The sequence below is a fragment of the Cricetulus griseus genome, chromosome 5, assembly GCF_003668045.3.
Source record: "Cricetulus griseus strain 17A/GY chromosome 5, alternate assembly CriGri-PICRH-1.0, whole genome shotgun sequence".
Lineage (NCBI taxonomy): Eukaryota > Metazoa > Chordata > Mammalia > Rodentia > Cricetidae > Cricetulus > Cricetulus griseus.
Genome location: NC_048598.1, coordinates 159,096,635 through 159,109,294, shown reverse-complemented (window position 1 = coordinate 159,109,294; position 12,660 = coordinate 159,096,635). Strand labels below are relative to the sequence as shown.

General features: G+C 38.6%; 1 protein-coding gene across 1 annotated transcript in view; it reads left to right on the top strand.

Annotated features, from left to right (window-relative positions):
• Positions 1-4,129: 4,129 nt before the first annotated feature.
• Positions 4,130-12,660, top strand: part of LOC113836241 (L-aminoadipate-semialdehyde dehydrogenase-phosphopantetheinyl transferase-like) — a 28,194-nt gene continuing 19,663 nt past the window's right edge. The window contains 1 exon segment of the mRNA XM_035445877.1: positions 4,130-4,249. Coding sequence (XP_035301768.1) covers positions 4,130-4,249 — 120 coding nt within the window.

Below are 12,660 nucleotides of genomic sequence, written 5' to 3'. Positions count from 1 at the left end.
TCCACAAAATTGGAAAACCTAAAGGAAATGGACAACTTTCTGGATAAATATCACTTACCAAAATTAAATCAAGATCAGATAGACAGTTTAAATCGAACTATAACCCCTAATGAGATAGAAGCAGTAATCAAAAGCCTCCCAACCAAAAAAAGCCCAGGGCCAGATGGCTTCACTGCAGAATTCTACCAGAAATTCAAACAAGAGCTAATTCCAGTACTCCTCAAACTGTTCCACACAATAGAAGCAGATGGGATATTGCCAAACTCTTTCTATGAGGCTACAATCACTTTGATACCCAAGCCTCACAAAGATATGACTAAGAAAGAGAACTACAGACCGATATCCCTCATGAACATCGATGCTAAAATACTCAATAAAATATTGGCCAACCGAATACAAGAACATATCAGAAAAATCATCCACCATGATCAAGTAGGCTTTATCCCAGGGATGCAAGGATGGTTCAACATACGAAAATCCATCAATGTAATCCACTATATAAACAAACTTAAAAAGAAAAACCACATGATCATCTCACTAGATGCTGAAAAAGCCTTTGACAAAATCCAACATCCCTTCATGATAAAGATCTTGGAGAGAACAGGAATAACAGGAACATATCTAAACATGATCAAGGCAATATATACCAAACCAATAGCCAACATCAAAGTAAATGGAGAGAAACTCAAAGCGTTTCCTCTAAAATCAGGAACAAGACAAGGCTGTCCACTCTCTCCATATCTCTTCAATATTGTACTTGAAGTTCTGGCTATAGCAATAAGACAAGAAAAGGGGATCAAAGGGATACAAATTGGAAAGGATGAAGTAAAACTTTCACTATTTGCAGACGACATGATAGTCTACATTAGTGACCCGAAAAACTCTACCAGGGAACTCCTACAGCTGATAAACACCTTCAGCAAGGTAGCAGGATACAAAATTAACTCAAAAAAATCAGTAGCCCTACTATACACAGATGATAAATCCAATGAGAAAGAAATCAGGGAAACATCACCTTTCACAATATCCACAAGCAACATAAAATACCTGGGGGTAACACTAACCAAAAAAGTGAAAGACCTGTACAATAAGAACTTTGAGACTTTAAAGAAAGAAATTAAAGAAGATACCAGAAAATGGAAAGATCTCCCATGCTCATGGATAGGTAGAATTAACATAGTAAAAATGGCAATCCTGCCAAAAGCAATCTACAGATTCAATGCAATCCCCATCAAAATCCCAACACAGTTTTTCACAGACATTGAAAGAACAATACTCAACTTTATATGGAAAAATAAAAAGCCCAGGATAGCCAAAACAACTCTTTACAATAAAGGATCTTCTGGAGGCATCACCATCCCCGACTTCAAGCTCTACTATAGAGCCATAGTTCTGAAAACAGCTTGGTATTGGCACAAAAATAGACTGATAGACCAATGGAATCGAATTGAAAACCCTGATATCGACCCACGCACCTATGGATACCTTATTTTTGACAAAGGTGCTAAATCTATACAATGGAAAAAAGACAGCATCTTCAACAAATGGTGCTGGTACAATTGGATTCGGACATGCAGAAAATTACAGATAGATCCATACCTGTCACCATGCACAAAACTTAAGTGCAAATGGATCAAAGATCTCAGCATAAATCCAACCACACTGAATCTTCTAGAAGAGAAAGTGGGAACTACCCTTGAACAAATTGGCACAGGAGACCACTTCCTGAACATTACGCCAGAAGCACAGACATTGAGGTCTGCAATTAATAAATGGGACCTCCTGAAACTGAGAAGCTTCTGCAAGGCAAAGGAAACAGTCAGTAGGATAAAACGACCACCCACAGAATGGGAAAAGATCTTCACCGATCCCACATCTGACAGAGGACTGATTTCCAAAATATATAAGGAGCTCAAGAAGCTAGCCACCAAAACACCAAACAACGAAATTAAAAAGTGGGGTGCAGAACTAAATAGGGAATTCTCAACAGAGGAATCTGAAATGGCTGAAAGACACTTAAAAAAGTGCTCAAAATCATTGGCCATCAGAGAAATGCAACTCAAAACAACTCTGAGATACCATCTCACGCCTGTCAGAATGGCTAAAATAAAAAACACCAATGACAATCTATGCTGGAGAGGATGTGGAGAAAAAGGAACACTCCTCCATTGCTGGTGGGAGTGCGATCTTGTAAGACCACTCTGGAAATCAGTATGGCGGTTGCTCAGAAAAATGGGAATCAGTGTACCTCAAGATCCAGCCATTCCTCTCTTGGGTATATACCCAAATAGGGCATGTACTTACAACAAGGACATATGTTCAACCATGTTCATAGCAGCATTGTTTGTAATAGCCAGAACCTGGAAACAACCTAGATGCCCCTCTATTGAAGAATGGATTGAGAAAATGTGGTACATTTATACAATGGAGTACTACTCAGCAGAAAAAAGCAATGGAATCTTGAAATTCGCAGGCAAATGGATGGAACTAGAGGAAACCATCCTGAGTGAGGTAACCCAGTCACAAAAAGACAAGCAAGGTATGTACTCACTGATATATGAATTTTAGACATAGAACAAAAGACTACCAGTATATAATGCTCTTCACCAAAGAAACTAGGAAACATGAAGGACTCTAAGGGTTAAATGGTCCCCAGGAATGGAAATGGCATGAACTCCCGAACTAATTGGGGGCATGAGGGTGGGGGGGGAAGGAGCTGCTACAATAAGAGCAAGAGAAGAGGAGAAGAGGAGAGGAAATGGAGGGGCAGAAACATTGAGTTGGGGGAAGAATAGAGGAAAGAGAGCAAGATGAGAGAAACGATATCAGAGGGAGCCACTGTAGGCCCGAGAAGGGATCAGGAACCAGGGAGATCTCCAGAGACCTACAAGGATGACACGATCTGACAATCCAGGCAATGGTGGAGAGGATAACCTAAAAACCCTCCCCCTAAAATGAGATTGATGACTTCTCTTTATGCCATCCTAGAGCCCTCACCCAGAGGCTGATGGAAACAGAGACAGACATCCACAGATATACAATGAGCCGAAATCGGGAATTTAGTTGAAGAGAGGGAGGAATGAAGAACGAAGGGGTCTGTATTAGGATGGAGAAACCCACAGGAACTGTTGGCCTGAACAAGGGAGAGCACATCGACCTCAGATGCTGTCCAGGAGGCCTGTACAAGACTGATCCAGACCCCAGAACATAGATGTCAATAAGGAGGCCTCTGCACTCCAGGGAGCCTCTGGTAGTGGATTAGTATTTTTCCCTGGTGCAAGAAGGGACTTTGAGAGCCCATCCCATATGAAGGGTTACACTCTGGCCCTGGACACATGGGGAAGGGCCCAGGATCAGCATAGGAAGACTTGGTGGACTTTGCTGAGCTCCCGTTGAGGGCCCTACCCTGCCTGGGGAGTAGTGGGTGGATGGGGTTGGGGGGATGGGCTGGGGGTGGGGGAGAAAGTTTGGGGGTGAGGGGAGGGAGAGGGAGAAGGGACTTGAAATAAGCTTGTTCCCTAACTAGAACTAATAAAATAAAATTAAAAAAAAAAAAAAAAAAAAAAAAAAAAAGAAAAAGTATTCAGACTGGTGCATTTGCTCTGTTGTCTGTTATAGTAGTCCTGTTTTCCTTCACAATTAAAGGCCAAATTTGACCTTTACAATTCTTAAATAATTTAATAAATTCAATTAATGTCATTTTCACTGCAAAGTTGGTATTACATGGGGAAAAATAAAAATAAACATAAAGAACTCTTTAAAAGTGCTGAGGTTCCCTCAGAAACTTAATTCTCACAATATATGAAAAAGTTATATCTTCTGGAAAAGCCCTGCTGTATGGCTGAGTAGGTCTTAAATAACAAATCTATTTATACACTCTCTATAATTAGAAATTGGTATCTTTTCTTTTTTAACTTTCTTTTTATTTAGTCTTTGTATCTCTCATATCATGCCTCCTGATTCCACCCATCTCCCTCCTCCAAAAATAAATTTAAAAATTAAAGAGTAAAAACAAGGAACAAAGGAAAGAAAGGGAAAATCTGTCATGGAAGCTTCAGTGTGATACAGTGAGTCACACAGTAAATCCATTTATTCATATGTTTTTACATGCATGTATTCATTATAAAGAATGATTGGCCTTGCTCGAGGCTACAACATTGATGCTAGGCCCTTACTGGGACTCTTCCTGGACTTCCCAATGCTGGCCTGTGTCATTGAGATCCTGCAAACCTGGGTCTGCACTGGACAAGTACCCCACCCCTGTGCTCCAATAGATGATAGATGGGGTGAATGTTGGGGAGGGTCTGCACATAACCCTGGTTCTGGGCCTGAGTAGTATTAGCAGGGGTTGGTCAACCTGCCAACTGTTCCCTGTCTTCAAGACAGGACTGAACTCTCCAGCATTGCCCTGGCTACTTCATTCCCTGCATCAATGAGCAAGGGGCAGAGTCAGTTTGCCAGTTTTCATGTCTTCAGAGTTGATTCTCCCACACTTACACCTTCAGGACCAGCTCTACTGTGTTACCCAGGCAGAAACTCTTCTTTTTAAAAATATATGGTGGCTTGCCTCTCAGAATTTTCAATGTAGGCCAGCAATTTTTCCATGTTATATTTAATTTATGAATGGAGCCAACTGTTGGAGATCCTTTTAAACCCAGCCCAAACTGCAACATGAATGATAGATCTCTATTTAGCAAACCCAAGTCAATTACTTCTGCCTTACACAAAACATTATTTCTACTTTTATTCTACATACTTAGTATTCCTTCCTACAAGTGCCTCCCAAATATACATCTGTATAAATTGTAAAACTAAGCTCCCCTACTGTAGCATATTAAAGGATACTGTTGCAGTGATGAAACACCATAACCAAAAGCAAACTAGGGAAGAAAGAGATTACTTGGCTTACACTTCCACATTACTGATAATCATTCGAAGAAGTAAAGACAGGAACTCAAATAGGACAGTAACCTGGAGGAAATCATGCAGAAGCTATGGAGGAATGCTACTTACTAAGTTGTTCTTCATGACTTGCTCATCTTGCTTTCTTATAGAAGCAAGCCCAGGAGTGGCATCACCTACAACCACCAGCCACTATGTCACAATGGACTGTGTCTTACCCCCATCAATCACTAAGAGAATGCCCTATAGTGTAGGGTAGAGCTTGAGGTTATGGAGGCATTTACTTAATTGAGACACTCTCCTCTCTTATGACTATACTCTGTGTTAAGTTGCTATAAAAATACCCAGCACAATTGAACCCTTGCAAACTTGACACAAAACACACCACTGTTAAAGCACAATCATTCATTTCTAGTTCTTCTCCAAGATCACACATCAAAATACACATTACAATATTATAAACTTAAAAAGTTCCACAGTCTTTACAAATTCAAACAGTTTAAAATTCAATCTTTTATATTTTTGTTGTGAGCCTAGCCTTTAACGGCTGAGTCATCTGGGGGAGTGGAGGGTGATTAGGGTGGGGGGTAGGTCAAGGGTGGGGGATGAGGGGTGGGAATGAGGGGAGGGAGAGGGAGAAGGGATTGACATGTGAAATAAGTTTGCTCCTAATTTGAACTAAAAAAATAAAAAATTCAATCTTTTAAAAAAATCCAGTCTCTTTTGAAACCTTAAATGTGTTATAAAATTCAGTTATTCACCTATTGGTTCCTGTAAAATAAAAATAAATTAAATACTTTCTTATTTCAAGAGGGAAGAACCAAGCCACATTCACAATCAGATCAAAGCAAAACCAAACTCTGACTGTATAAATGACTCAAAGTCTAATGTCTGAAATCAACTCATGATCCACTGGGCTCTTGTAATTGTTTTGCCCCAGTTATCTGGCTCCGTGCTTTGGATCAAACACAGCTTGTCTTCTAGGCTCTGGCTGACTCCCCTTCCATAACTGTTTCTATTCTTAAGAACATGTCATGATTACTGGCATCTTCAAAATGTTGGATTCTTGTGCTGCAGCTGATTTGTACTCTTACCAATAGCTACCCAGACTCTCATCATGGTGGCAAGTGTCAAATTCTTTGCATGATCCCTTCAGTCCTGGGCCTTCAACTGCTACTGAGGCTGCACCTTCACTAATGGTCTCTACAAGCCTCTCACAATGCCAAGCTGAAGCTCCTCTCAATGATCCCTTCATGTCTCAAAAGCCAATACCACATGGGTGACTTCTACACTTCCAAGTTGAACTGCCACCAGTATAAAGGTATCTAAACAGTTATCTAAATACCTCTGGAACATAGCTTCTCTTTGGTGACCCTAAGGAAACACTTCCCAGAAGAACTTGCCTCCATGATTCTGGACTCTTTTTAATCACAGTTGATTCCAGCTCAAGCTGACCAGACATCACAAGTTCTTCATACCAATGATATTGCAGAGTCTTTGATTAACTTTGAAAAATAACAAGCCAGTCCTTGATCGTCTGTAGGGATCTCAACATCCTTACCTTCCAAACTCTTACAGAACATCTGACTGTGAACTCAACAGTGGGTGGCTTTTCTAACTCAAATTTCATATTCCTTCTATAGTTACCCTCAAAACATGGTTGGGTCTGTCACAGCAATTTCCTTCTATGCTGATACCAATTTATTTCTTAGGGTTTCTATTGCTGCCATGAAACACTATGACCAAAAGCAATTTGGAGAGAAAAGGGTTTATTTGTCTTGCACTACCACATCGCTCAGGGATATTAACATTCGTAATTGGACAGAATCTCCCTCATCAGTCATTGATAAAGAAATTACCCTACAAGCTTAGATAGAGCCTATTTTCCTGGGGGCATTTTCTCGTTTGAGATTCCATACTTTCTGATGACTATTCCTTGTGTCAAGGTGACATAAAAGTAGTCACATACTCATGAATCTTAGTTTCACCTATAGGGTCTCTTTTTTGGACTTGAATCTAATATTAATCTTCAGAAGAAATGGGAGTGTTAGTAATGGGTTCTAAGGAAAACTGATATTGTATTGGTTGCCACTGACACAGAAGAAATCATAATAGGTTCATCAGGAAATATCACCCTTTGGATTCTCTCACATTGATAGGGAAGTAAAGACTCAACTCATAATAAATATAATTTCTTCCAAGAAAATGGGTTCTGGAGATAGACTACCTTTATTAGCCTAAGGGCTTAGGAAAGATCTGGCATGATCTTGGTCATTCACATAATGTAGACATTATTTGAGTTATTAGCCTCCTCTGGTTCTGATTTGGGGGATTGGAGGAACCCCTGGCTATGCAGATAATGTGTCATTTAGACTGCTAGCCACCTCCATTGCTGGTTGTGTGAGATTGATTATGGCCTAACCCTTCAGATAATGTATATCCCCAGGATGTGAATGCAAATGGCCAGCCCTCTGAATGGAAAAACAGGTTATAGATCTTTTCCTTTCAGAGGAAAATGCTGGATGCTTAACATTCCTGGTTCCCCCTGGAAATATGTAGGCATGAGAACTTCTGTGCTTCCATAACCCCGCATACATATGTCAGCCCACAGCATCCAATTCTTTTCTAGGGAATACCATCAACTTGACAGCATTTGACTTGCATCACTGGGTGATTGACTTATAGTCAAACTACGTCAGCTGCAGGAGGAAATCCCACAGTTGCTTTTCTTCTGCTTCAAACCTGCAAATGTGGAGAAAAATGTTTTTACCCAAGAAATAGAGGAAGCTTATAGGCCATTTATGTACTGCTTCAGAAAAGAACTTACATTCCTCTTCAAATAAATTCATTTGCAAAATTGTTCATTGAATTTAGAAACAACCCAGCTGTTTTCATGTTTGTTTTTGTTGAAAATATTTAAAGGGAATCAAGGAATCTCATACCCAGACATTCAGTTCCATTCTTCTGAAAGTTTATTTGTTTTTTTGTTGTTGTTTAGGCAAGTCAACTTTAAATATTTTTCTTATCAGTCCACACCATCAACTACTAGTACTCTATTTATTACTGAAAATCATCTTAACACCTTTAATTTGATTTAGATTAGCCAAGTGAAGAAACTCTAGAAACCATATTGGATATTGGAATAGAATTCTGTTCCTCTAGCAATATCCTTAGAACCAAACCAGTGTTGTGCAGAGAAATGGATAAATAAGGAAATAGAAGGATAGAGAAATGGTATATTGTCTCATACAATTTAGTAGGCTGAAAGATATCATGCTTTTCTACTGGCAAGTTACAGATTCAGCTGGTTTGGCATAATTCTACTCTCAGTTCAAACATCTGAAAACCAGGACAATTGGTTTTAGTTTTAATCAGGAAGAAGGAAAAGATTGATATCCTTGTTTGACTCATCACTCAGAGTGAATTCTTCCTTACTTTGGCTTTCATTTTATGCAGTCTCTCAAAGTACTGACTAAGATACCCCACCACATAAGGTGTGTTGTTTTGCTTTACTCACCAGCTCATGGGGATCTTATGCAGAGTTGTAACTCACTAGACCAAATGCTTCAGTAAAACTTACACATATAATTGATAATCACATTCTATTAACAGTTGGTATTGTTTCTGGATCTTGTTTTAAAATGTTTTGCTTTCATCATTCCATGTAGCTTCAATCACCATATGGACACATTGATATCACTTTGGGTTTCATTTATTCTTCTTATCTAAATATTCTTCTCTTCAGTTCCTTTGTCATGATCATATAAAGACTATGGCAATTGGCTGTCAGGCTAAGACAATGTTTCTCAAACACCAATATTCATAAGTCACTTAAGAGATTTTGTTGAAATTTAGTATGACTTGCTAGGACTGGAGAAGTATCTATGATGGATAATTTGATCATTAACTTGATTAGACTGAGAAAGGTATAGGAGTAAATTAGATCACATGTAGGTATGCCTCCAAATGTGGATTTATAGATATTTAACTAAGAGGGGAAGACCCACTCTGAATGTACATATTATTGCTCAATGGGCTATAGGCCAGGATGTAATGAAAGGGGAAAATTTGAACTAACATAGATAGGGCATTTCTTCATTTTATGCCTCATGGTCCCATATGATGTGAGCTGGCAGCTCCACTCTAGCACTCCTTTTTGACATCACGATAGCCAAAAATACATCTTTCTCTTTAAAATTGTTTCTATCCAGTACTTTGTCAGAGAAATTAAACATCTGAATGGCACACCTTAACATTTGCATCAGGGTGGTCCTAATGATATTTACTCAAGGATTAGTATAACTGGAGCAGCATTGGCTTTGGTTATCTGCAGGTTCCTGAAAAAAAGATAAATGGTATTTAAAGGTTTTCATTTATTTGTTGTTCTTGTTGTTAATTAAAAGTGTAGAGGTAGAAAGGAGCAGCTGTGCATCTATCAGGTAATTCACAGACCCAGATGTCTTTTACAGTATTATTGTACAGTTTCCACTAGGAGTCTAATTAGAGATCACATGCCTACATTGTAGAATATGAGAATTTATTATTTTTATAGAAAAAGAATAGAGAGTATAAGGCCATTATGTTTCTCTCTTAAGATGATGCAGATATAAGACACATTAATTACAGTTCCATAGATAATTTTGGGAGTGGCTGAGAAATGCCCAGGCACATCTTGTTTAATTTTAATTTATACCTTTGTAATTCACACATAATGAACATTATTTTACAAATTAAAAGTCTGTGGCAATCATGCATCAAAATTGTCTATTAATACCAAAGTTTTGCAGCATCATGAGTTAATTTCATTTCTCTTTTTCATGTTTTCATAATTACTCAAACATTTGGTAATTATCACAACATTTACAACTTGGCCTTTATTATCATACCTATGATAGGGGCCTATGACATCCTGTTGAAATTTCTTTGGGGCAACGTGAGTGAACCATGCCCACACCTCTGTGGACAAATAATTTCTAAGATCTGCCAACTCTGCCAACTAACTCCCCCTCAAACTCTCTCTATCTCTGCAGACAATCCTGCTTCCTGAGTCACATACAAACTGAAATTTATTCATAAATAATCATATAGTGGCCTTTACATCTCAAATGAAGGAAGGGCCACACATCTGTCACTTAAATCAAGGCTGAAATGATTAAGCCTGATGAGTCAGGCTGGTTGAAAGCCAAGGCAGGGCAAAAGCCAGGCCACTTATGCCATACTGTTAATCAAGCTGTTCATGAGAAGGAAAAGGATTTGAAGACAACTTAAAATTCTACTTCACTGATGAATCAACTAGAAGAATGATGAGGAATCAAAGCAGGCATGTGGCTGGTACAGAGAGTGCAGCAGTGTTTGTGTAGGTCCACAGAAGTGCCTTGAAACACAGTCTAACCCATCATCTAAGGCAGAAAAGGATCTCACTCTTGGGGTTAGCTGGTTTTCTCACTACTATGACAACATAGATAAAAAGCAATTACTTATAGAAAGAAGGAAGGAGAAAATTCAATATTCAAGTAGATCATCCAAATGGACAGGTAAGACAATGAAGGTAAGAGAGGCTCTCAACTTTGGCAGCAAGAGTTCCAACCGACTTGCTCATATCCAGAAGCATCATGGAAGAGAGAAAGTACAATGTAGATGCTTAGGCATTCTCATTTTTTTAGGAACTTTCCTCCGTTCCTGGACAAATGTTGAGGTTAAACACCTGTGGTAATTGGAATGAGAATAGCCACCATGGTCTCATGCATTTAAATGCTTGGTTCTCAGTTGGCAGACAGTTTTGGAAGGATTAGGAGGTATGACTTATTTGTAAAAGTTGAATCACGGTGTATGGGCTCTGACATTGTAAAATCCTAACCTAAGCCCAATGTCACCCTCTTCTCCACCCCTCCCTGACCCTGTGCCTTTTGATAGGGTTGAAGCTCTTATCTACTGCTCTAATTTAACACTTGACTACTGACATCACAGTCCTCACCATGATGGTAATGGACTAAACTTAACCCTCAGAAACTGTAAGAAGCTCACAATTAAATACTTTCTTTTTAAATCAACCTTGGTTGTAATATCTCTTAATAGCAATAGAACAGGAATCAAAATTACTTCTCTTTTAAGTGCCCCCAGGGACATACATTAAGGAGTGCTTCACTAATACTTTCAGCATTTACCATTACAGTCTGGGTAACTATCAACATTAAGTATCAGCAGCCAGAAATAAGCTGATATATCTTTTTTCCCTTGCCATTTGTTCTGTAGTACATGCCCACATTATTCTTTATTAAGCTTTATGGGAGAAAATATGCCTTTTTGGAGTGGAACTTGTTTTTTTTTACATTAATATATTGGTAAATTTTGTTTTATTTAAATTAGAAACTCCCTTTTTTCACCCAAGGGAAGAGGTAAGCATGAGCCTGTTTCTGGCCCACCTACTGATGCCCTGCTTGAAGCCATCTGTATTATTTTTATTAAATTGCTGCCCTGGATTGGAGCATTCTTCATTAGATAATATGGGGGGGTGTTTACAATTAAACACTGTTGGTCTTTAATTATAAAAGTAAAGATTACATTAATTATTTATACATTACAATTGTTGTTTTAGTTCATTTATATAAAATGTTTATAAACATTCTGATAGTCAAAGAAATAGATATTTTAATTGAAAAATAACTATTATACTTTCTTTACTTTTGTGGAGACTTAAAACAGAAGTTATAGAAGAAAAGTCTAATACTACCAAAGATTTTTTCTTAAAGTTTAAGTAAAAGAGTCATCTCAACACTTAAAAATACAGTGTAACAGAATGTCCTGATGCAGGAGTTCTGGACTTTCATGGGATCTCCAAAGATGTGTCTTGGTTGGTCATACAAAATAACAGATTCTCAGTAAGACAAGAGAACTGAACATGATTTTGGAAAAAAAAAAGATGACATCAAGGATTTTCATAGCTGTAAAAGAGTAGCCAATTCTGGCCTTGACAGTGTCTAGTAACAGGCCAAGTTTCTTGTGAGGATCTAATGCAGTCAGTGATTTCAGGCTGAAGGTATTCTGAAGAGTAAGTAACATTATATACCTTAGGTCCCTTACAAGTGACATTAAATCTATTTTGCATGTGTTCCATTAGTGAACTAAACTTTGAATGACAGCATCTGCCCACAGTGTTTAGCTGAATATTCTAAGAGTTTTGTTTAAAATAGCTGCTCAGGAAGTGAGATTCCAGATGATACATTTGTGGAGAAAGAAATCAGACAAACATCACCCTTTACAACTGCCACAAACAACATAAAACACCTTGGGGTAACACTAACATTTAAGATACTGTTACTCATTGACACAATACTTGATTCTCTTAAAACTATAGAAATGTATAAGATTAAAATTCTTTCTTGTCTTGTAACAGTTACCATTCTATAACCCATGGATGAAGGATCAATTTAAAATGTAAATTTCTATAATTTAAGAAATATATTTCATGATCCATCATCCCAGGAGATAGCTGACACCAGAGGTCTGTTCACAGGTTCTGAAAGAGGCCAGCAGGCTCCAGCATTCCCAGAGACAGCCAAGGCCCTAGTATCAGTCCTGCCTCCATCAACCTGCCCAGGTAGGATGGGGGCTGATTTTGGTTCCGGTTCCCCTGCCTATGGCAGGGGACAACTGAGGCCAGAGGTCTGCTAACATGATCCAAGCTCGGCTGACAGGCTCCAGCAAGCCCAGAGACTGGCAAGGCCCCAATAACAGTCCTACCTCCATCCAGGACAAGAG